The sequence below is a fragment of the Humulus lupulus genome, chromosome 5 (genome assembly GCF_963169125.1).
Source record: "Humulus lupulus chromosome 5, drHumLupu1.1, whole genome shotgun sequence".
NCBI classification, from domain to species: Eukaryota; Viridiplantae; Streptophyta; class Magnoliopsida; order Rosales; family Cannabaceae; genus Humulus; species Humulus lupulus.
The window spans coordinates 163,518,692-163,544,402 of record NC_084797.1 but is presented as its reverse complement, the minus strand read 5'-3'; the positions used below and the strand labels follow the sequence as shown (position 1 = coordinate 163,544,402).

The 25,711-nt window shown below is 36.8% G+C and overlaps 1 protein-coding gene across 5 annotated transcripts in view; it reads left to right on the top strand.

Moving 5' to 3' along the window:
* LOC133777811 (protein ENHANCED DISEASE RESISTANCE 2-like) overlaps positions 1 to 23,509 on the top strand; it is a 29,336-nt gene extending 5,827 nt beyond the window's left edge. Inside the window, exons 11-23 of one of the 5 annotated variants that reach the window (XR_009868842.1) lie at positions 5,926 to 5,997; positions 11,049 to 11,219; positions 11,862 to 12,079; positions 12,203 to 12,269; positions 13,629 to 13,798; positions 14,580 to 14,681; positions 14,846 to 14,893; positions 20,808 to 20,951; positions 21,063 to 21,158; positions 21,356 to 21,457; positions 22,013 to 22,152; positions 22,300 to 22,381; positions 23,135 to 23,509. Coding sequence is in view for 4 of the 5 variants with exons in the window: in XM_062217557.1 (XP_062073541.1) it covers positions 5,926 to 5,997; positions 11,049 to 11,219; positions 11,862 to 12,079; positions 12,203 to 12,269; positions 13,629 to 13,798; positions 14,580 to 14,681; positions 14,846 to 14,893; positions 20,808 to 20,951; positions 21,063 to 21,158; positions 21,356 to 21,457; positions 22,013 to 22,105 (1,283 nt within the window). In the remaining variant the exon portion in view is untranslated. Of the gene's footprint in view, positions 1 to 5,925; positions 5,998 to 11,048; positions 11,220 to 11,861; positions 12,080 to 12,202; positions 12,270 to 13,628; positions 13,799 to 14,579; positions 14,682 to 14,845; positions 14,894 to 17,334; positions 20,556 to 20,807; positions 20,952 to 21,062; positions 21,159 to 21,355; positions 21,458 to 22,012; positions 22,570 to 23,134 lie in introns of those variants that run through there. The other 4 variants (XM_062217557.1, XM_062217556.1, XM_062217555.1 and 1 more) reach the window with 4 other exon arrangements.
* The last annotated feature ends 2,202 nt before the right edge of the window (positions 23,510 to 25,711 follow it).

The window sequence follows — 25,711 nt, the reverse complement described above, 5'->3', positions numbered from 1 at the left end:
GAAAATGATAAGCCTCCAATTACCTACGTGTACACTAGGAGAGGGAAGGGTGAGGCCAACACAGAAAGTGGCTAGGAAGTTAGTTATATGGGCTGGGATTGTCTGTAAGAGGGGTGCACGGGTTAGAGTGCGGTCTAGAGTAAGTAAATAAGTTGTAAGAAGTTTACTGAAGGAATTATGACTGGAGACTGTAATCAGATTGTGGGAGAGAACCTGGCTCTTGAACTCCAGGAAAATTAATACAATCAGTTTTGTTCCTCTATTCTTTCCTTTGTTTGGCTACTGTTTTATTGGTTTGATAGGGAAGTTCCTATCAAATTGGTATCAGAGCCAATACGATCCATGGCACCAAAGAAAGATAACCCATTGGACACCATTGATGAGCGTCTGGAGAACCTGCAATTGGGCTTCCGATCTGAGTTGATGGGTGTCCGATCGGGCTTCTAGCACTTACCGCAGGAGATGGATTCTTTGAAATTGGAATTTGCAACAATGCAAAAGAAGATGGACTTTTTGGTGGGTCATATGACCCAATTCGTTCAAGCTTCTGGGCAGCCACGTGCAGAACCAACGGCCGCCAGCAATGATCGGCATCGCACGGCAGTCGATGCAGAGGTGTCGTCGACTTCAGGGCAGCCTCCGACGGAGCTCAGACCAACTCCATAGCAGCAATCGCAAACAGGAGATCCTTGGGCCCCCAACGACCATGCCTATGGTCGGGATTATCGGCCACCAAGAATGGAACTGTCGTTGTTTGTAGGTGACAATCTGGAGGGGTGGATTTTTCGAGTAGAGAGGTACTTTTTGCTAAACAGATTGTTCGAGGCACACATGCTTGAAGCTGCTATTATTGGGCTAGAAGGAGATGCACTGTATTGGTTCCAATGGGAAAACCAGAGAAGACCCATTACCTCGTGGATGGCCCTGAAAACTCTGTTGCTGTTGCGGTTTCGAACAGTCCCGGTAGGGTCGACGACGGAGGAATGGTTGTTCGTGACCCAAGAAACCACCGTGAAGGACTATCGAGTAAAGTGGGAGGCCTTAGCGTCAAGAGTATCCGGTGTACCGGAGCACATACTGGAGGGTAGTTTCGTGAAAGGGTTGAAGGAGGATATCAAAGGGGCTTTGCATATTTTACAGCCAATTGGCTTGGCCCAAATCATGCAGACAACCCAAAGGGTAGAGGAGAGTCATCAGTTGCTCAATGTGGGCCTTAAGCCACAAACCCCAAGCCCGAAAGTGTCACCTAGCCCAATCTCTATTCCTCGACCAACTTTCTCGCCGTACTTTGCGAAAGGTTTGACGCTGCCTTCTTCGATGGCTACAATGGCAACAACACAATCGAGTTCAATTACCACAAAACCATCCTTCCCAACGAAACCACCATTCACAAGACGTCTTACTGAGGCCGAGTATCAAGACAAGAAAGCTAGAGGGGTTTGTTTCAAGTGCGATAAGAAGTTTCACAGAGGGCATGAATGTGAGCAAAAGTTTCTTCAGGTTTTGCTTATGATGGATGACGAGGAGGCACTTTCAAATATCGAGTCCCCACCATTAACCCCGGACTCATCGATGGAGGATACTACGGAGGAGACACTAGCAACGTTATCCTTGAATTCCTTGGTGGGTATTTCCTCAGCCCATACGATGAAACTAGCTGGAAAAATAGGCCAACAACAGGTGACAGTGCTTATAGATAGTGGGGCTACACACAACTTCATTTCTACTGAAGTAGTCAAGGCAGCCCAAGTATCGATTACAGCCACAACTTGCTACGGGATTTTATTGGGAACGGGCAGTTGGATGCGAACAGAGGGCATATGTTCTCAGGTCAATTTGGATTTGGGTACTTTACAAGTATTTACGGATTTCTTACCCTTGGATTTAGGAGCTGATGTGATTTTAGGCATTCAATGGCTGGAAACACTGGGGAACAAACAAGAAAATTGGCGTTCTATGACAATGAGGTTTCAAGTGGCAGGTGCTTGGGTGTCTCTACAAGGTGATCCTAGCCTTTGTAAGTCGCAGATATCCCTTAAGATGATGATTCGGGCAGTGCAGTAGGAAGGACAGGGGTATTGGGTCCAAATGAGTCCACTATCAGTGGGGTTAGACATTCAAAATGAGCAGGTGCCAATGGGAATTTCAAAATTGTTGCACAAGCATGAGTCGGTTTTTGATATGCCTCCGGGGTTGCCTCCACCGCGTATCCGCGAGCATACTATCACCCTTAGGGAAGGGGCAGGGCCTATATCCGTCGACCATACCGCTACGCTCAAGTCCAAAAAGATGAGATTGAGCGACTAGTGGCAGAGATGTTGAAGTCTGGTATTGTTCAACCTAGCACAAGTCCGTGTTCTAGTCCGGTCTTGTTGGTCAAGAAGAAAGATGGGAGTTGGCAATTTTGTGTAGATTATCGAGCATTAAATCGTGAGACGGTGGCTGACAAATTTCCCATACCGGTGATTGACGAGTTACTAGATGAGCTACATGGAGCAACTATTTTTTCAAAGCTAGATCTCAAGTCCAGATACCATCAGATTCGAGTTTCATTGAAGGACATTGAGAAGATGACTTTTAGAACTCATGAATGGCATTACGAATTCATGGTGATGCCTTTCGGTCTTACAAATGCACCAGCCACATTCCAAGCCCTCATCAATGAGGTATTTCAAGAATTTTTGCGCAAATTTGTATTGGTCTTTTTCGATGACATATTGGTTTATAGCTCATCTCTGGAGGCTCACATGGAACATTTGGAGTTAGCATTACAGCGATTACAGCAACACAAATTGTATGCCAATGCTAAGAAGTGTTTATTTGCCAAGCCTCGGATGGAATACCTTGGTCATGTTATTTCAGCGGAGGGAGTGGCAGCGGACCCGGATAAACTCATAGCCATGAAGAACTGGCCTGTATCATAGTCTCTACGGGAGTTGAGAGGTTTCCTTGGCCTCACGGGGTATTATTGCAAGTTTGTCAAGGGTTATGGGTCGATAGCAAGGCCACTAACGAATCAATTATGCAAGGATGCTTTTGGCTGGAACCAAGAAGCGCAAGAGGCATTTGAGCGCCTGAAGTTAGCCATGTGCTCGATACCAGTCCTTGCCTTACCTGATTTCTCAGCCCCATTTATTGTTGAAGCAGACACCTCGGGTTACGGGCTGGGTGCGGTCCTCATGCAGCAACAACGACCCATAGCATATTACAGTCAGGTCCCTTCATCTAGAGCTCGGACCAAATCAGTTTATGAAAGGGAATTGATGGCTATTGTGTTAGCCATTCAAAAGTGGCGGCCCTATCTTTTAGGCAGAAAGTTTATCGTCCGCACTGACCAACGAAGCCTCAATATTTGCTGGAACCGAGATTGGTAGCTTCAGAACATCAGAAATGGCTCACTGAGTTGTTGGGGTATGATTTCGATATTCACTATCGGTCAGGTTGGAAAACAAGGCGGCTAATGCCTTGTCTCAGATGTTTCAGGGGGTTGAGTTAGTGGCCATTTCGGCTTCTGCAGTCATTTCTATTCCGGACCTGCAAGCTCATGTGGAGGCTGATCCATTGCTCTCAAAGATTATTCACGAGGTTCAGTTGGGCCAAGCTAGCGCGGGTTACACATACAGCTAGGGCTGTTTAAAGTTCAAAGGGTGGTTAGTTCTACCTTCTTCTTCCCCTTGCATCCCACTTCTTTTACAAACATACCATTGCAGCAATGTTGGGGGCCATTCAAGAGTCTTCAAAACTTTGCAAAGGTTAGCAGCTGACCTCCATTGGCATGGTATGAGGAAGGACGTCCAGAAATTTGTGGCTGAATGTGCAATCTGTCAGCAAAATAAGTATTTGGCTCAATCTCCGGCGGGTTTATTACAACCTCTACCGATTCCAAACCAAGTGTGGGAAGATGTATCCATGGATTTCATTGAGGGAATTTCCCAATCAAATGGGTTTGATTATGTTTTTGTGGTAGTAGTTCGACTTACAATGTATGGCCCTTTCATTGCTTTGCGTCACCCGTTCTCAGCTACAACGGTGGCAGCGGCATTTGTGCGTGAAATTGTTCGACTCCATGGTGTGCCGAGATCAATTGTGTCGGATAGAGACAAAATCTTCTTGAGTTTATTTTGGAAGGAGTTATTTTGTTTGCAAGAAACAACCCTCACGCAAAGTTCAGCATATCACCCTAATCGGATGTCCAAACCGAAGTGGTGAACCGCTGCCTTGAAACATATTTACGATGCTTTGTGAGTACTAAACCATCACAGTGGGCAAAATGGCTTCCTTGGACTGAGTATTGGTATAATACATCATTTCACTCAGTAGCTGGCATGACCCCGTTCAAGGCTGTCTATGGGCATGAACCTCCTCCATTACTGCAGTTTGAGCCAGCAAGTACTAAGGTATCCACAGTTGAACAAATGCTGCAATCACGAGATGAAATTTTGGAACTTTTGAAGATGAATTTGCATAGAGCTCAGCAGAAAATGAAAGTGCAAGCGGATAAGAAGCGAAGAGAGGTGCAATTTTCAGTAGGGGATTTGGTGTATATCAAGCTTCGACCTTACCATCAAAGGTCCATAGCTAAATGCAAAAACAAAAAAGCTAAGCCCTCGGTTTTTTGGTCCATTTCCGGTGTTAGCTCGCATTGGTACAGCAGCTTACAAGCTCCAATTACCGCCAGATTCGCGCATACACTGTATTTCATGTGTCCATGCTCCTTGCTGCTCTTGGTCTGCAACAAGTGGCGACTGCTCTTCCAAAGGACCTTTCAGCAGAGTTAGAATGGGCCTAGAACCTGACCAAGTCCTAGATGTATGTCCCGGGACACACAAACAGCAGCCACAAGCGCTGATTAAATGGGTAGGACTGCCTCAATTTGAAGCAACATGGGAAGATTTTAATGTAATCAAGCAGCAGTACCCTACTTTTCACCTTGAGGACAAGGTGAGACTTTAGGCAGGGGTATTGATAAGCCTCCAATTACCTACGTGTACACTGGGAGAGGGAAGGGTGAGGCCAACACAGAAAGTGGCTAGGAAGTTAGTTATATGGGCTGGAATTGTCTGTAAGAGGGGTGCACGGGTTAGAGTGTGGTCTAGAGTAAGTAAATAAGTTGTAAGAAGTTTACTGAAGGAATTATGATTGGAGACTGTAATCAGATTGTGGGAGAGAACCTGGTTCTCAAACTCCAGGAAAATTAATACAATCAGTTTTGTTCCTCTATTCTTTCCTCTGTTTGGCTACTGCTTTATTGGTTTGACAGAGAAGTTCCTATCAGAAAAATAAAAAGGGGATAGGGAAAGTCTAGAAAGCCTAATTAATTGGCTTAACATCTTCATCATTTACTCCACTACTGATTTAATCTTTGCTTTTGTGCAAATTTAAAGCAAAATAATACGTTATATATATATATATATTTATATACACACACACATATATATTGTGCAATCTTGCATAAGAGCAAGACTTGATAGGAATTCAGAATAATTTGAGAAATTAAATATAGAAAATCATTGTTATGATATTTGAAATGTAAGGCTTACTTTGGCAACACTTGCTTTCTGCACTATGATATTGCATTCTTCTAGGAAGAAATATGAAATAGAAAAAAGAAGAAACATTAATGTAATTGGAAGTCTGTACTATAGGTTTGTAAAGGAACCAAGGTAACATGAATCAAAATTTAAATTACTTTTATAAGCATAATAGCTTTCAAAAGTCTGTCTTGTTCAGTTCAGTGGCGTATTTGATGACACATTTTATTAATGCCTTGAAAGATAAATATCACTTGAAAAATGCATTAACATATGGTAATTCTTGACATCTGTGAATGGAAAGAATCTCTTTTTTCTGCATTTCATCATCACAAAGAATGCTGTTTGGAAGTCTTCAATTTTGGCTGATATATGTTTCTATACTTTCATGCAGCAATCTTACAAGTACCTGCTGTAAATAAGAAGAAGCCTCCAAAATCTGGATATCGTCGCACAAAAATTAATCGTAAGATATTTTGTTTTGCTCTATCAAAACCTTGGCAGTTGTGGAAAATATATTCTGATATATTATTTCTTTGAGAGCACTGCCATTTAAATAGGCACTTTACAAACTATAGACTAACTTGGTATTAAATACCAAATATTCTAGGGTAATTATAATGGTGCTAAATCAACCTAAAATCCTCCAAAAAATGAAAAAATATAGTGTACAGATTGGTTTCCCATTCTTGAGAGATACCGAATTAATTAAAATAATAACAGAAAATAAAAAACAATATTTTCTACACCCTCCCTCAAGCTGGTGCATAGAGATTCCACATGCCCAGCTTGAAAACAATCTCATTAAAAATGTCTTTCGATAAGCCTTTAGTCAGAATATCATCCTGCTGATGTTTGCTGGGAACATAACACATAACTCCTTCTCTTCAATTTTTTCTTTAATGAAGTGTCTATCCACTTCCACATGCTTCGTCCTATCATGATGAACTGGGTTATGTGCAATGCTGATTGCTGATTTGCTGTCACTATATAACTTTAAAGGCTTCGTTCTTTGAAGTTTCAGCTCTTCAAATATACGTTTAATCCAGATTAGCTCGCATACTCCTTGAGCACGAGCTCTAAGTTCCGCTTCTGCACTACTTCGAGCTACTACTGACTGTTTTTTACTTCTCCAAGTAACTAAGTTTCCCCAAACTTTGGTACAATAGCCAGTGGTTGATCTTCTATCCTCAACTGATCCTACCCAATCAGCATCTGTGAATGCCTCAACACCTCGTTTTTCATTTTTCTTGAACAATTAGCCAGTCCCAGGTGTTTTCTTTAGGTAACGTAAGATTCTGTACACAACTTCTAAATGCTCTTCAAGAGGATTGTGCATGTATTGACTAACCAGGCTCACGGCGAAAGCAATGTCGGGTCGGGTATGAGATAAGTAGATTAGTTTACCCACTAATCGTTGATACATTCCCTTGTCTATCGTCTTCTCTTTCGTATTCTTTTTGTACTTGCCTTTTGGTTCAACTGGAGTTACTACAGGTTTACAACCACTCATTCCGGTTTCTTTGAGAAGATCCAGAATATATTTTCTCTGTGATACTGAAATTCCTTGTTTAGTCCTTGCCACCTCCATACCTAGAAAGTATTTCATAGGTCCAAGGTCTTTCACTTCAAACTCCTGGGCTAGTACACCTTTAAGCTTGTCTTGCTCTTCATAATTATCACCTGTTATTATCATATCATCGACATAAACAATGAGGATAGTCACCTTACCCTCTTGTGAGTGTTTGAAAAACAGTGTGTGATCAGATTGAGCTTGTTTGTAACCATGCCTTTTTATCACCTGATTAAATCTTTCGAACCACGCCCTTGGAGACTGTTTTAGACCATAGAGAGATTTTTTCAGATGACATTCTCTTTTCCATATCTGTCTTCGAAGCCTGGAGGAATTCTCATATAAACTTCTTCCTCCAAATATCCATTGAGAAAGACATTTTTGATGTCTAGCTGTTGTAAGGGCCAATCTAGATTGGCAGCAATAGATAACAGGACCCTCACAATATTTAGCTTTGCAACAGGAGCAAATGTCTCGTTGTAATCTACACCATGTGTTTGAGTGAACCCCTTTGCAACTAGTCTTGCCTTGTACCTGTCAATTGTTCCATCAGCCTTGTGCTTAACTGCAAACACCCATTTACACCCTACCGCATGTTTATCTCTAGGTCGATTGACAATTGTCCATGTGGTGTTGGCTTCTAATGCCCCAATTTCGTCATGCATTGCTTGCTTCCATTCTTTTTGTGCAAGTGCCTCGGCAATATCCTTGGGAACTACCACTTGCTCAACTTTTGACAGGAAGGCTCTATAGTGAGGAGTGAGTTTACTATAGCAAACATATCTGGACATTGGGTGTTGAGTACAACTCCGAACTCTCTTTCTTTTGGCAATAGGTAACTCAGACTCAGGTTCAATCACACTGGAAGACTCAACATTAGGAATATTATCAAGTAAAATAGGTTCAAGAGAAGGATTACTTACATCAGGAGTAGTCTGTGGATCAGATTCATGAGATGTTGGAGCATTAGTGGACTGTATTACTTGATGATGTTTTGGTTGCCGAGAGTAGACTAAGAGCTCCTTAGTCTTAGGTGGTTGAGATTGTTGTTGCTCAGATGAGTTTGGAAACTCTGAAATTTCAGGAAAAGCCTTGGGAAGACAGGTATCCCAATTAGAAACATCACTCACTGTCCCTCCCTGAAGTGAAAGGTTGGGATAAAAAGGTTTTTCTTCATGAAATGTAACATCTATGGAGACATAGAGACGACAAGTAGGGGGATTATAGCACTTGTATCCTTTTTTTGTAGAAGAATAACCCAAAAAGACGCATATAAGGGCTCTAGGATCAAACTTAGATCGGTTTGGACCGAGAACATGAACATAAGTAACACGCCCAAATGTTTTCAAGGGAAGATTAGAAACCAGTGGTGTATTTGGATATACCTTGAGAAGCATAGATAGAGGAGTGTGAAAGTTCAACACTCGAGAGGGCATTCTATTGATAAGATAGGCAGAAGTGAGGATCGCCTCACCCCAAAAATGTTTTGGAACTGAGGTTGTGAACATAATTGCTCTAGCAATTTCCAATAAGTGTATTTTTTCGTTCAGCAATCCCATTTTGTTGGGGTGTGCCTGCACATGAACTTTTATGCACAATGCCATGAGCAAGAAGATAATCACCTAAGATTGAGTTAAAATATTCAGTTTCATTGTCAGTGTGTAAGACTTGGAGATTTGTATTGAATTGATTTTTGACCATAGAGTGGAAATTTTTAAAAATCATGGCAGCATCAGATTTGGATTTAAGCAAAAACATCCAACTAACACGTGTGTGATCATCAATAAAAGTGATAAACCATTTTGTATTTGTAGTATTGGTTATTCTAGATGGTCCCCATATATCACTATGAATAAGATTAAAATGCTGAGTTGATTTGTAGGGGATAGAATGAAAAACAGCATGTGTATGTTTGGCGAATTGACAAATTTCACATTTAAGTAAGCTCAAGTTTTTATTTTGAAACATCTTAGGAAATAAATATTTTAAATATGAAAAACTAGGGTGACCTAGCCTATAATGCCACCGAATTATATCATTATTATTGGCAGAAATACAACCAGAAATAAAAGCGTTATTAACTTGAGTAGGAGGAAACGGATCAAAGTAATACAGCCCGCTACATGCCTTCGCATTTCCAATCATCTTCCCCGAGGACATATCCTGAAAATTACAACCAAGTGGTGAGAACGAAGCAAAACATTGCTGATCATGGGTTATTTTACTGACAGAAAGAAGATTACAGGAAAGATTGGGAACATGAAGAACATCATGGAGTATAATGGAAGATGATAATGTAATAGATCCTTTACCAGCCACAGAAGAAAGAGAACCATCAGTTATTTTAATTTTTTGAGTACCTGGGCAAGGAGTATAAGTGGTAAAGTGACTGGACTGACCAGTCATGTGGTCCGAAGCCCCAGAGTCTACTATCCAGGCAGATTTTTGAGCATTGAAGGCAGCAGAGGTACCTTGAGTGGAAGTAGACGAAGGATCAGATGCGGAAGCATTGGTTGTCGTGCTCAATAGGCTCGGGTGGTGCTGCTGTTAAGACCTAGCTGTCAGAATTGTTACGATTAGAGGATCGAGGTTTCCAATCAGGAGGTTTCCCATGAATCTTCCAACATGTCTCCTTGGTATGGCCAACCTTACTGCAGTGAGTACACCAGGGACGATCACGGCGAGTCCCTCGAGAATCATCACCACTATTAGGACGTCGGGCAGCAAGAGCAGATTGCTCAGTTTCAGCAGCAAGAGGGGAACCCATCATGACTCTTTTGCGACTCTCCTCCCTACGAACCTTTGCAAAAGCTTCACGAATGGTGGGAAGAGGATTTTTTCCCAAGAGACGATCACGTACCTCATCAAGGTCTCGGTTAAGTCCATGGAGAAAATCAAAAAGTCTCTCTCGATCAAGCATTTTTTGATAAAATGAGGCATCAGCAGAACATTTCCATTCAGGAACATAAAATAGATCAATCTCATGCCAAAGATTATAAAGAACACCCTAATATTGAGTTACCGTAAGAGAGTTTTGTCGCTGGTCCCGAAGCCGAGATTTGAGTTAAAAAACTTGAGCAGAATTCTCCAAATCTGAGAAAGCTTCCTGGACAGTTTCCCATATTTCTTGAGCAGTGGAAAGAAACAAATAAGTCTTACCAATATCCACCTCCATTGAGTTGATCAGCCACGCCATGATAAGAGAATTCTCGGACTCCCATTTGTCATAAGATGGATCGGCAGGTTCAGGAGCAACAGTAGAACCAGTCAAATACCCCAAGCGTCTGCGACCACACAGGTACATCTTCACGGATTGGGACCATTGCAAGAAATTCTGATCATTCAATTTGTGGATGGTAATTTGGAGAGAGTTTTGGTGATCAAATGAAGAAGGAGAGGCATTAGAAGAGCCCTTGTTGATGGTGGAGTTGGCTGTGGTATCATCAGAGATGGTGGGATCAGGTAAGGTGGCCATGAGAAAGAAGAGAAGGTAGCGATATTGAAGAGAAAAAAAAAAAAAAAAAGGCTGCAATTTCTGAGGGAGAAAAAAATTGTGATTCCTAGGGTGAGGGTATCGTCTCTGATACCATGTGGAAAATATATTCTGATATATTATTTCTTTGAGAGCACTGCCATTTAAATAGGCACTTTACAAATTATAGACTAACTTGGTATTAAATACCAGATATTCTAGGGTAATTACAATGGTACTAAATCAACCTAAAATCCTCCAAAAAATGAAAAAATATATTGTGTACAGATTGGTTTCCCATTCTTGAGGGATACCGAATTAATTAAAATAATAACAGAAAATAAAAAACAATATTTTCTACAGCAGTATACAATTTCTCAACAAAAGTTTGACTGTTATTATTGTTTTCCATTGGTATACTAACATGCCTGCCTTTTTATCCTTTTATTACTATAATATACTTTGGCTGTAGCATCAACTTGGGAGATTAGAGACTTGAACACATCAATGGATTCAAATGTTCCTAAATGTCTCGTGACTCAAATGTTAGAGATACCTTCAGCTGGCTGGTTTAAATGGAAGAAAAGTCACTTCTCAAAGTTCGAAAAAAGTGTGCCTTATGCATTACTAGGCCAATTGGCAGGTTAGAGAATATATACATGTTTATTGAACTGAACCAAATTTTCCTTTTATTTTTCTGCACAGTACAACTACATATCAAGTGACTAGCATAGCATGACCTTAATCAGCACTTCGAAATCTAGTACAGAACTCATTTACTTGCTCACCGTTGATCTGATTATCACTTTCTAATTTTCCTTGCACTGAAATGAAGTGACGTGTGGGTCATGCTAAAACCTAATTAACCATTGAAACCCACATCTCCTTGCAATCTATTACAAGTCTATCGACAAACTAGCCCTACTCTTTCTATTTGTTTTATTTACCTGACCTTTTCCTTTCCTTAAATTCCCCTACTACACTTTTCTATTCTTTTAAATTTAAAAAATCCATTATCTCCCGAAGCCCTTATATTTCCTCTTGCTCTTGGCATACTAGTCAACTTTGCTGGATACAATCTGAATCGAATACCTTGACATTTTTGCACTCTTTCAATTTCAAAATCCATCGTCTCTCCTCCCGCTTTTACTGATTATGTGGTTGACTATTAGCTGTGCTTGGTTTTGATAGTGTGCACCTTCAGTTTTGGTATTATTTGATGTTTTAGTTTTTGCTAAACTTGTATGGAGGAAGCATATTGACTCTTTAAATGAATAATGTTCAGGTCTTAAGGAATATATTAGTGCAAATCCTGTTGTCAAATATGAATCAACCACTACAGTTGTCAACTCAAAATTTGCGCATGTGTCCATTTCACATGGAGAAAACGGACATGAAGAGGAGACACAAGCACATGAAGAATTCTATGATGCAATTGCTGGAGACTCATCATCATCGGAAGAAGAAGAAAGTGATGATGATGATGAAGAAGTTGACCACAAGGTCTTCCGGTCTTTTCTCACTTGAACTAGAATGCATTGCTTCACAGATCATATTTAATGAAGAAAGGAACTGTGGTACAGTGAAAAAATTTCTGACATTTATTTCCTGCCCCTAAAATTTCAGGATGGAACGGTGAAGCTGAGGAATGTTTCATGGGCCATTACAAGCTTAACTAAAAAGCGAGCTCCAGGTCTGCCGTTGCTTAGTGGTTTTAATTAGGCATTTCAATGTTCTGTTTTGTGTTGCACTATTTGTGTTTCATTGTAATAGAAATGTGGCTGTTTAGAACAGGACTCTAGTTTGAAGTCATAATTTCAATGAAACTTTTAGATTCTTCAATATATAAATATATATATATTATATTGCTAAAAACAGAAAAAAGATTCTAGTCTAGAGCTGATCCACTTTATGTGGAGTGGTAACAAAATAGGATTATATTTTATTTTAAGTTTCAAATTTTGTTCCTAGTTTTCAGGTTCATTTGATTCTCTGCTTTTGCCTATTTATTTTGAAACACCTCACTTTTATTTTTCAATGAAGTTTGAATAATATAATCATTGAGTAGCATGGAAAAAGAGAAAGAAAATCTTTAGTGCTAAAAGTTCATATAGCCACTCAATACTTAGAATGTAGAGACCTCTTCATAGAAGGTGTCATACTGTACTAGGCCAATGTGGGACTTTCTCCCTACATCAGGAACTTAAGATCCCATAGGAAGCCACCTAATTTTCTCACACTCTTATTTTCTTAAAGCTGCTATAATAATTTGCCACTCTATACCATAATGAAAATCTATCAGCCAAAGTCAAATCACCTTGCTGAGGTTCCTGACCTAGCTTTTTCAACCAACTAAGAAAAATAAAAATAAAATAGACATTGTAAATAAATAGGAAAACAATAACAATAAATATTTGATAACACTAGTATAATCTAGTCTATAAAAAAATATATAATTGCATAACAAAGTAATAGTATCCATGAAACTTTACTGAAACTATATCTTACTCTGAGTTACATGACACATAAAGAACTAACAACAAGCTAAAGTTATTGAAAGATAAAGCAAGGTCGATAAAGTCCTCCTAAGACAACAGCTTGAGTTCTTTTAAGTGATAAAATGTTTCTCTTTTCTAGGGTTTAATTATTGTGTTAAAATTTGGATTTATTAATTGAAAATTCTAGTTGTTTTTGTTGTAACTTGGAAATCCCAAGACATTGAGAATTTTAAAAGAAAACAAGCACCATTTCTTAAAAAGCCAACACTTGAGTGAATCAGTGAGGCGTAGCTGCTTAAGCCCCACACGCTTCTGAAGCTTTACACTTCAAAAGTTTACATCTCATTGGCAAGCCCTGACCTATTAACTTGACGCTTAAGCTCACACATATTTTCCCTATTTTTTTATAGGTCTTGTGTCGTGGCTTAAGCCTGACTGCTTTTACAACCATTATACCCTTTTTCTGTTTGTATGGTATAATATTTAAATATTATGATTTGTAATTAGCAGACCAGTTCTGCATATTTACCTTCTATTTACTTCTTTCTTTTCAGCAACAAATAAGGAATTAGATCCAAATGCGACTTGTACTGTAATTGAACCAAGCCAATTTAATGGCTCCTTGCATGAGGAAAAGGACGAGAAAGACACAAATTGTTGGACTTCACCGAGTGGGATGGGATTTATGATTAGAGGAAAGAGTTACCTAAAAGACAATACCAAGGTGGGTAGTAATATTCTTTTTAATAACTTGAACATCACTTGCACGTATGACATTGCTAGGACTTTGGCTGTATTGTGTTATGTTCTGTATTTTTGGTGGAAAAAAAATTCTCTCCAAAGTATCATAAAACTTCCTGATTGTTGCCTGCTTGTGGTGTGGTTTCTGTTGCCCTTTTGGTCAGATAATATAGTCTTCATTTCCTATTTAAATAGAGTACTACACAAAAAGTCCCTTCCTCTTAACAAAAAGGATATCAAGTACTTAAACAAGCAATATTTTAAGTTGAACAGAATATATAGACAAATTAAAAATTAAAAGTTGGAATTTTTTTGAATAGAAGTGAGGTGGAAGTACCCTGACCATCCACACTTACAGCATTTTTTAAAACATGCTGATTTAGTTCTAAAGATCGTGGGGGAAACTATGTACCTTCAATAGTTTATAAATGCAGTTTTATGTAGTCTTCTGATTATCTTTGTTGAATATTCTATTTTTAGTTTTGCTGTTTTCGTCATCTTTCAATTATAATTTCGTACTTTCAGGGAATTGGAGACTAGTTTGATACTTTAATTTGCTGAGAAGTTTGATGTTTCTATATGCATATGAACTACAATTATCAAATCTTTATTTTTTTGTGTGTGTTATTCTATATTCTATGAATTAAACTAATGCTTTGTAGCCTTTGTTGGTGTTCTTGTGAGTATTTTATGTGTATTATTCTGTGGATGTTCCTATCAAAAATTAGTTATGAGGGTGTTAGTTAACACATGAACATTTTCAGATAATGGGAGGAGAACCCCTTCTTAAGCTCCTTGCAGTTGATTGGTTCAAAGTTGACAAAAGTGTAGATCGAATTGCATTGCATCCCAAGTGTCTTGCTCAGGTAGATATTCTATTTTGAAAGTGAATGCAATAATCTTTTATTCACTTCTATGTTGATCTTTGTGTGGTTGGCCACTCCCTGGATTCACTGATGTTGTCTATTATGCTTAGAATAAGTAAGCCTATCTTGTGCCTAACATATCCTTCTCAATTTTTATTTTGTAGTCAGAGGCTGGGAAGAAGCTTCCATTTATACTTGTCATCAATCTCCAGGTATGTATGGAAATGATTTAATTGTGTTGCTTGCATTTATTATGGATTATATATTATCAGAGTATTTGCTTTTCTGCTTTATTAGGTGATAAAGATTTCTACTTATTCGTTTACAAGTTTTATGGTTGCCTACGTTACTTTTTTCCTCATAAATAATAAATTTTTTAAATTTAAACTGTTGTATGATGAAGTGATATAGAGGAGTCTTGATTAATAAATGAAGACTTTTCTGACATGAAATTTGTATTGGGTCTAATATTTGCTTTAGGAAGATTTTATATGTAATGTGAGTTTGTCGAATTGTTGGGTCATTATTTAAGGATTCTGAATTATTATAATAAGAAAGGTTACTTTTTCCACTTTTGGTGCTTCAAATAAAATAAATTCGAATGGTGCTTATAGCTCAAGAATTCTAAATTATTAAATGCTACATGATCAATTTTCCAACTTTAAATTATTGGGTTTATAATAATCATGTTTTCAACTTTTGTTACTTAAATTCCAGAATGTCTGAATTATTATGTACTTAAAGTTAAAGAAATAATAAGATAATTTGATAGAGTCAAATAATGCTTGACGAGTGGTAGTTTTCTAATTAAATTACAGAAAATGATAATTTTTAATTATTCATTGTTCAGAATAATATTTGAAGTGTTATTTTAAAAAAATTGTATTATAATCCTAGACTAAAAATATGAAAAATTTATATTTAAATTTGTTCAAGTTTTAAATAAAGTGTTGTATTTTTCTAAAGTGATCATTAGTAATGTTATTGTAGGAAATATTATTCGGCATCCCTTTTTGAATGGGAAACCTAGCTGTATATTTTGTATTGTTTCCATATTTAGATTATTGTAGGCTTATTTTGTTACTCTATTCTTTGTTGTATTTATGCTAAGATATTCGGTATTAACTACCAAATATCTTCTCATTCTATGTACAGTGCCTATTTAAAGGCATAACTCTAATTCAATCAAATAAAGAAGCATTATTTCCACATGGTACCAGAGCCTAAAAGCCTAACCCTAAAGTTGTCGCTGCTCTCTGTTTGTCTTGTTTTTTCTGCTTCTTTCTTCCCTCATGGCCACTGTAACCCATCCAAACACTCAAAATCCCACTGCCTCTGTCACCAATGACACCTCAGCCGATTCCATTATCAACAAAACCCCCTCTGATGTCTCTTCCACATCCTTTGATCACCAAAACTCTCTCCAAATTACCATACGCAAGCTGAATGGTCAGAACTTTCTGCAATGGTCTCAATCCGTGAAGATGTACCTTTGAGGACATGGACGCTTAGGATATCTCACTGCATCTGTTCCTACTCCTCAGGCTGATGATCCCTCTTATGCTAAGTGGGAGTTCGAAAACTCTCTCATCATGGCCTGGCTTATCAACTCAATGGAAGTGAACATTGGTAAGACTTATTTATTCCTTTCTACTGCTAAAGAAGTGTGAGACACTGTTCAGGAGGCTTTCTCGGACTTGGAAAATTCTGCCCAGGTTTTTGAACTCAAATCTCGACTTCGGGATCAGTGACAAAATTCCCTTATAGTAACACAATACTATGGCATCCTTTATAATCTTTGGAAAGAAATAGATCTTTTTTATGTTCCTGAATGGAAATGTTCTGCTGATGCTTATTTCTATAAAAAAATGCTTGATCGAGAGATACTTTTTGACTTTCTCCATAGCCTTAACCGAGACCTTGATGACGTGCGTGGACGTCTCTTAGGCAAGAATCCTCTTCCCACCACCCGTGAGGCTTTTGCTGAGGTTTGAAGGGAGGAGAGCAGAAAGAGAGTCATGATGGGACCCCAAGTCGTTGCTGAAACTGGTCAATCTACTCTTGCTGCCCGACGCATTAAGGATGGTGATGACCCTCGTGGAAATCGACATGAACGTCCATGGTGCTCCCACTGCAACAAGGTTGGTCATACCAAGGAAAAATGTTGGCAAATCTATGGTAAACTAGGTGATTGGAAGCCTCGTCCCAACTCTGACAGTCAAGCCTTGGTTGCTGCTCCACCAGAGCATTTTCCATTCACTCCAGCTCAGATTACTCAGCTCCATCAGCTTCTAAGCACTGCTCCTGCTGTCCCTGCAGTTGATCTTTCGTTCTCCTCCAATCCGGGTACTTCCGTTGCCTTCAATGTTCAAAATACTGCCTGGATTGTGGACTCGGGGGCCTCGGATCACATGACTGGTCAGCCCAATTAGTTCACTACTTATACTCCTTGTCCAGGTAACCAAAAAATTAAAATTACTGCTGGTCCCTTTCTTCTGTGGCTGGTAAAGGAACTATACAATTATCTCCTTCTCTTGTTCTACGAGATGTTCTCCATGTTCCTAATTTCTCTTGTATTCTTCTTTCTGTCAGTAAAATCACTCATGACCAGCAGTGTTTTGCTTCTTTCTCACCACTTTGTTGTACTTTTTAGGATATGTCCTCGAGGAAGATGATTGGGAATGCGAAGGCATATAGTGGGCTGTATTACCTTGATCCATTTCCTCCTACTCAAGTCAATAAAGCTCTTGTTTCTGGTTGTATTTCTTCTAGTGACAATGATATTATGAGGTGGCATTATAGGTTCGGCCACCCTAGTTTTTCATATTTAAAGTACTTATTTCCTAAGTTGTTTCGAAATAAAAACTTGAGCTTATTTCAATGTGAAATTTGTCAATTGGCCAAACACACACGTGTTGTTTTTTATTCTATACCCTACAAATCCACCCAACTATAAACTCTTATTCATAGTGATATATGGGGATCATCTCGAATAACAAATACTACAAATACTAAATGGTTTATTACTTTCATTGATGATCACATACGTGTTAGTTGAGTGTTTCTCCTTAAAACTAAATCTAATGCTGGCATGACATTAAAATTTTTTCACTCTATGATAAAAACTCAATTCAATGCAATTCTACAAGTCTTACACACAGATAATGGAACTGAATATTTTAATTCAATCTTGGGTGATTATCTTTTATCTCATGGTATTGTGCATAAAAGCTCGTGTGCAGGCACACCTCAACAAAATGGGGTTGCTGAATGCAAAAATAGGCATCTTTTGGAAATTGCTAGAGCCCTAATGTTTACAAATTCTGTCCCAAAACATTTCTGGGGTGAGGCTATTCTTACAGCCGTATATCTCATCAATAGAATGCCCTCTCGAGTGTTAAAATATAACACTCCTCTCTCAGTGCTTCTTAAAAAATGTCCATTTATACCACTTGTTTCCAATCTTCCCTTAAAAACGTTTGGATGCATCTCTTATGTTCATGTTCTTGGTCCTAATCATTCTTAGTTTGATCCCTGAGCTCTAAAATGTGCTTTTTTTGGATACTCTTCTACCAAAAAAGAGTACAATTGCTACCACCCTTCTACTCGACGTATGTACGTCTCCTTAAATGTTACATTCAATGAAGAGCAACATTTTTATCCCAACTATTCACTTCAGGGAGGGACTGTAAGTGATGTTTCTAGTTGGGATACTTGTCTTCCTAAGACTATCGAATTCTCTTCTAAGCAACAACCTCAGCCGTCACAACCTCAGTCGCCCAAAACTAAGGAACTCCAAGTTTACTCTCGACGACCAAGAAATCATCAAGTAATATAGTCAACTACTGCTCCAACATCTCATGACTCTGACTCACAGACCAATCCTGATGTAAGTAATTCTTCTCTTAACCCTATTGTACCTACTGATATTTCTAATATTGAGTCTTCCAGAATGGTAGAACATGAGTTTGAGTTACCAATTGCCAAAAGGAAAGGAGTTAGAAGTTGTACTCAACATCCAATGTCAAGATATGTCTGCTATAGTAGACTGAGTACTCACTATAAAGTTTTTTTAGCAGAAGTCGAGCAAGTAGTGATTCCCAAGACTATTACTGAGGCTCTCACACAAGAAGCCTGGAAGAAAGCAGTGTATGAGGAAATTGGGGCACTAGAAGCCAACACCACATGGAAAATAATCAAACGGCCTCGAGACAAACATGTGGTGGGGTGTAAGTGGGTCTTTACAGTCAAATACAAGGCAGATGGAACTATAGACCGATACAAAGCAAGACTTGTTGCAAAAAGGTTCACTCAGACATATGGGGTGGACTATAATGAGACATTTGCTCCGGTTGCCAAGTTAAATACAGAAGGGGTTTTATTATCTATTGTTGCCAATCTTGATTGGCCCTTACAACAACTTGACATTAAAAACGCTTTTCTCAATGGACATTTGGAAGAAGAGGTTTTCATGAAGATTCCTCTAGGGTTCGAGGGAAGATATGGAACAGAGAATGTCTGTCACCTGAAAAAGTCACTCTATGGCCTAAAGCATTCTCCAAAGGCGTGGTTTGAAAGATTTAATCAGGTGATACCAAAACATGAATATAAACAAGCTCTATCAAATCATACCCTCTTTTTCAAACACACACAAGAGAGGAAGGTAACTATCCTCATTGGCTGCGTTGATGACATGATAATAACAGGTGATGATTATGAAGAGCAAGGAATTCTCAAGGGAGTGCTAGCCCAGGAATTTGAAGTTAAAGATCTTGGGCCAATGAAGTACTTTCTCGGAATGGAGGTTGCAAGAACAAAACAAGGTATTTCGGTATCTCAGAGAAAATATATTCTGGATCTTCTCAAAGAAACTAGAATGAGTGGCTGTAAACCAGTTGCAACACCGATTGAACCAAGAGGCAAGTACAAAAAGGAAAAAGGGAAGACAGTTGACAAAGGTATGTATCAGCAGCTAGTGGGCAAATTGATCTATCTATCTCACACAAAACCTGATATTGCATTTGCTGTAAGCTTGGTTAGTCAATACATGCACAATCCTTTAGAAGAACACTTGGAAGCTGTGTATAGAGTCTTGCGCTATCTAAAGAAAACACCAGGGATTGGGTTATTGTTTAAGAAAAATGAAGAGCGAGGTGTTGAAGCCTTCACAGATGCTGATTGGGCAGGATCAGTTGAGGATAGAAGATCAACAACTGGTTATTGCACTAAAATTTGGGGGAACTTGGTTACTTGGAGGAGTAAGAAGCAACCAGTGGTAGCTCGAAGTAGTGCTGAAGCAGAACTTAGAGCTCTTGCTCAAGGAGTATGTGAATTAATCTGGATTAAACGCATACTCGAAGAACTAAAACTTCAAAGGACTGCTCCGTTGAAGTTGCATAGTGACAGTAAATCAGCCATTAGCATCGCACATAATCCAATTCATCACTACAGAACTAAACATGTTGAAGTGGATACACCTTATCAAAGAAAAAATTGATGAAAAGGAATTATGTGTTGTCTACATTCCCAGCAAGCACTAATAGGCAGATATACTGACTAAGGGTTTGTCTAAAGAAAGTTTCAATGAGTTAGTGTGCAAGCTAGGCATGTGGAATCTCTATGCACCTGTTTGTTTGAGGGAGGGTGTAGGAAATATTATTCGGTATCCCTTTTAGAATGGGAAACCTAGCTGTATATTTTGTATAGTTTCCATATATAGATTATTGTAGGCTTATTTTGTTACCCTATTTTTTGTTGTAATTATGCTAGGATATTTGGAATTAACTACCAAATATCTTCTCATTCTCTGTACATTGCCTATTTAAAGGCCTAACTCTAACTCAATAAAATAAAGAAGCATTATTTCCACAGTTATTTACATGGTTTTTTATAAAATAATATATTAATAAATTAGTATTTTTGTATTAAGAAAATATTTTTCTAAATTAATTAGAAAATATGAAAAAACTGATCTTTGCTTCTGGTTTCTGTGAACGTTTAAACTTATTTATTGGAACTCTGAAAAAATTTAACCTATGTATTTGTTCAATTAAAAGGATATTTTGTGCTAACAAGATTTCTTCTGAGCAAAGCATGATTTAAAATATTTATCTGGTTGTATTGCAGGTCCCAGCAAAACCGAACTACAGTCTGGTGCTTTACTATGCTGCTGACAGGCCTCTGAATAAGCATTCCTTGTTGGCTAAATTTGTGGATGGTAGTGACATGTTTCGGGATGCAAGATTTAAACTCATTCCCAGTATTGTAGAGGTATGAATGAGTTGGATAAACTTTAACCATCTCTAAGGTATTTGTGCCTTAGATTCAGTTTTTCTTTTTCCACACGTAATTGACTTGGTTATTATCTTCATCAATGGTAAGGGATATTGGATGGTCAAGCGTGCTGTTGGAACAAAAGCTTGCTTGCTGGGGAAAGCTGTCACTTGCAAATATTTTAAACAAGACAATTTTATGGAGGTATGTCACGTGAAGTGTTATTTATTTCTTTAATTGTTTTTATTTTTACACTAAATAAAGAGAAGTTAAGTTTTGAGTTTTAATATGATGATGATGCCTCTCTCCTGTGGGGTTAATGTCTCACCAGTAACCTCCCCTTTTTCGTTCTGTGGGATACTAAATTGCAGAAAATGACAGCTTAACCATCTATTTTGCAGATTGATGTCGATATTGGATCATCATCAGTTGCAAGAGGTGTCATTGGCCTTGTCTTGGGATATGTCACAAGCTTGGTTGTTGACCTGGCTATTTTGATAGAGGTTTGTGTCTTGATACCAAGGGATATGTCTTCTGTTTCTCAACTTGCACTTCTTCATTTCATGTGGTCTTTCTAGTTATAATTTCATTTCAGACCTTTAGAGATATATGCCCTAGAGGGATTTCTATGTACATGATCCATTATTTTAACTGTCAAGATACTCTGTAGTGGACAAGTAGAAAGATGTTATAGCGACAATGCTTGGTGACAAGGCAGTAGAGTTCTGAAATATGTTTTTCTCTTTTTTATTCTTTCAAGAGTAGTAATTCAAATGGTGAGACATGTAGTTTGCTTCTACTAGGTCTGAGGTTCAAGTCCCTCTTGAGCACTTACATCTGCTATAATTTTTGGGTCTCTAAATATTGTAAGCTTAGGTGGGGATCCTAGTTTTTTTTTTTCAAAAAAAAAAAATAGAAGATTACTTGTATGCATCTTTTGTAACTATGTATAATATATTTGCTTAGGAAAGAGCATCTCTAGACATTTGGTTGGTTGTTCACAAGCATCAGTTTTTGTCTATAATACATTTAAGTTGATAATTTCTGATGTGGTGCAGGCAAAGAAAGAGGAAGAGTTACCTGAGTACATTCTTGGAACTGTTCGGCTAAACCGGATTAAGCCCGAGTCTGCTGTACATTTGGACGTTTGAGGTTTCATCATTGTAATCATCATCATTATTATGATGACATTCGATTGGTACGGTTCTCCATTGTTTTCAACTATAGGTTGTAAAGTATTAATAATTAGTGAACCAAGACTTGTGCAATAATAGCTTAAAAATTATTGGTTTATCTTTAGTTGAAATGTCATAAATTATTGCTGCTATGGTTGCTTGTCAAAAAGGTGGATTGGCTCAGAAAGAAGTTGGATTTTCAGTCTCCAAGATTGTTGGCATGAATCACACGACCAACTAACTCGGACACGAGTATGACGTTTGATCTAATTCTCCTGTATTTGGTGGTTGAAATTATGCCCCCCCTCCCATTCCCCAATTTGGTTCCTTAAGGGGGAGACCTATTTTTCTATAATTTTTTTATTTTTTATGAGGCCAAATATTTCTATATTACTCCCAATTTTATTATTAAATCAAACAATAGTCACATGTTTATTTTAGTACGGTAGGATTTATTTTTTGTCATTTGCAACAAGCATTGAAGAGGATTTTGGTAGAAGAACATCATAATTTCTTATGAAAATTATTGAAGCTGCTAATTGCAAATTTTGAGGAAATTAAGTGAAATACTCCAATTTTTAATTTTATTTATCTCAATTATATAAATTAATTTTTCTAATAAAAAAATCTTTGTAAAGCTCCATTCTTATTAAAAAAAAATTAAGAATAGCAACATGTTTGTTATCAATAGAATACGAATAATGATTACAGTACGTTCAAATTGCATACTTTTTTATATACTATGATGTATAATTAATTGCAACTACATAATTAAAAGTGATGTGATCTCCATTTAAAATTATCTACGCTTAAAATTAAAACACATCATAGTGCATAAAAAGTTTGTAATTTAAGTGTGTCTATCATTACTCATAGAATAATATTTTCTAGATTCTACATGACAATAAAAATAGCATACAAAATTTAAGGTTTTGTTGTCTTCTAATGGACTCTAAGAAAGAGTGGTCAATACATGATAATAATCATATTCTTTTTACGTTTCAGAGTTTGTTTCAAGCTTTGGAAACCACCATTGGACTCGTAGAGATCCCTTGACACATAAGGTAAGTAAATTTCACCTTATAAGCTTGAGTTTGAGTCTGAAAAGTAATGAATTGTGTTTTTCATCATTTATGATTGAACATGAATTATGTGTGATTATGTATGAAATATTTGCTAGATGTTCAGGGAAAATTCTTATTGAAACATAATCGGTATTTCTCTATTGAGAGCTCACAATCGGATGTAGACTAGCTCTACTTAGCTCGCAGATCGTATTGATTGTGTTAGGTTTATATTTAAACTTATGCTCAAGTATATATGTTGGCGTGTTTATGGATCTTTGGATTGTATAATTGAAGATATGAAGTTTATGATTTATGGAATGTTATCAAGTTCTCATTATCAAAGCATACCTGAAGTCAAGTAAGAAATGCATACAAAACCATGTTCACACACATTATTCATAGCTTGAAAGTACGTATTTATGAGAGGTTTATGTACATGCTATGTACACAAGTTTAAGATCATGAACCAAAATGATCGAATATGTTTTATAAAAAATAAGGACAAAGTGCTTTTCCTATGAACTATAGCACTAGTAGATTTTTGCTCCTCGAATTGTTTGCTTGGCAAAAATTCTCCCGAATTATAACATTTGTAGACGTCTAAAATAGTAACATTTTGCTGGCATGACAATTAGAAAAATATTTTAAAATAATTTTTAATTAATTGATTTTAAATTAGAAAAAATAATAAAAATCATGTTAAAAATAAAAAACTAATAAAAACTTATATTTAAATTTATTAAATTATATAAAATCCAATAAATAAAAAATCACTAAACATTAATAATTTTTAATCTAAATATAATTTTAAAAAATTAGACTCAATATTTGCAAACTAAATTATACTTTAAACTAAACTAAATTATAATCTTTAATTATTTACTTGATTGTTTTCTAAACGTGTTTAATCATCTACATTTAAAATATAGATTTGGTTGAGTTTTAATTTAATTTAGTTTAGAGATTTTAATTTAGTTTAAAATATTGATTTTAGTTTTTTTTAAATTATATTTGGATAAAAAAAAAGTTATGTTTATTGATTTTTTATTTATTAGATTTTATATAATTTAATAAATTTAAAAATAATTTTTTATTTTTTAAAAATGATTTTTATTTATTTTTTCTAATTTAAAATTAATTAATTAATAAGAAATCATTTTTAAATATATTTTTTTAACTGCCACGTCTGAAAACTGTTACTATTTTGAATGGAAGAGACAAACGTCTATAAATGCTATAGTTCTGGAGGGAGTACTATGTCCAAAAAATAAATAAGTTACAAGTTATGCATTTATGTTTTTAAAAATCATAACCTAGGGGCACAACTTTGCGATGCCAATACTTTAGGAGTGTGCAAAAATTATGTGTCAATATCTTAGCACGCGACATCAACTTTTTAAGACAAGGGAACATAATTTGGTAGCAGTCATAATTCGAGAAAAATTTGAGCACAATATAATAGTAGTAATAAAAAAATCGTATTTATTCTTTACTAATGTCAAATAATTTTTTTTTAAAAAAATCATGTTTATTTGGTGCTTCCAAATTTTATTGAGAAATTTGAGTTTTTATGCATAAAGTCACATTTTAAATCCAAAATATGTTATCCTATATACACATTATATATTTATGCTATTATTTAATTTGATTTAAAAAATGCCCCTCATATTTTTCTTTCCACCTTCTCTCTAACATGGTCTTCACTTTCTCTCTCTCCCTCCCAATTTCACGACTTCTCTCCTCTCTCTCAATCTCACTCCCAAAACCATCTTCTCCATAGCACCAAACCTAGAACCAACCACACCCACAAAGCACCACCATTTAAAGTTAATATTTTTGACATTTTCTTTTATTTTTCAAGTTTTTATTTTCTTATATTTTTAATGATTCAAACCTTAAACAAAGGAAAAATATAGTTAAAGTACTAACATATATATTTCGAACAGATCTCAGCATGATTTTTGAGTTTTTTTTTTTTTTTTAGATATGAAACTTTGAAATATGTTGAAATCGACTTTGCTCGATACCAGCTCGACGGAGCCTTCAAAATCAAGATTTTCATGAAAAAAATGGCTTTTCTTGATGGTTGCTTCATACTGCTCGATGGTTGCTCAATATGATTCTTGCAAAAAGCATAATTTTTCACTTGAGTGTCCGATTGAAGTGATTTTTTTTTTTAATTTGGGTATTTTTTTCAAGATCTATACGTTTGAAATGTGTATATACACATTTGAGAAGTGTAAATCTTGCAAAAATACAAAAATGAAAACATACCTCACATTTAAGACATGTTTTGGTATGTTTTCACGTTTTAAACTTCTCAACTGTGTATATATACATTTCAAAAGTGTAGATTTAAAAAAAAGACCCAAATTAAAAAAAATATCACTCAAATGGACACCAGAGTGAAAAATTATGCCTCTTGCAAGCATTGCATTGAGCACTATCGAGAAAAAACTTTTTTTTTTTTCATAAAAAAACTTGATTTTTAAGGCCCCATCAAGCAACCATCAAG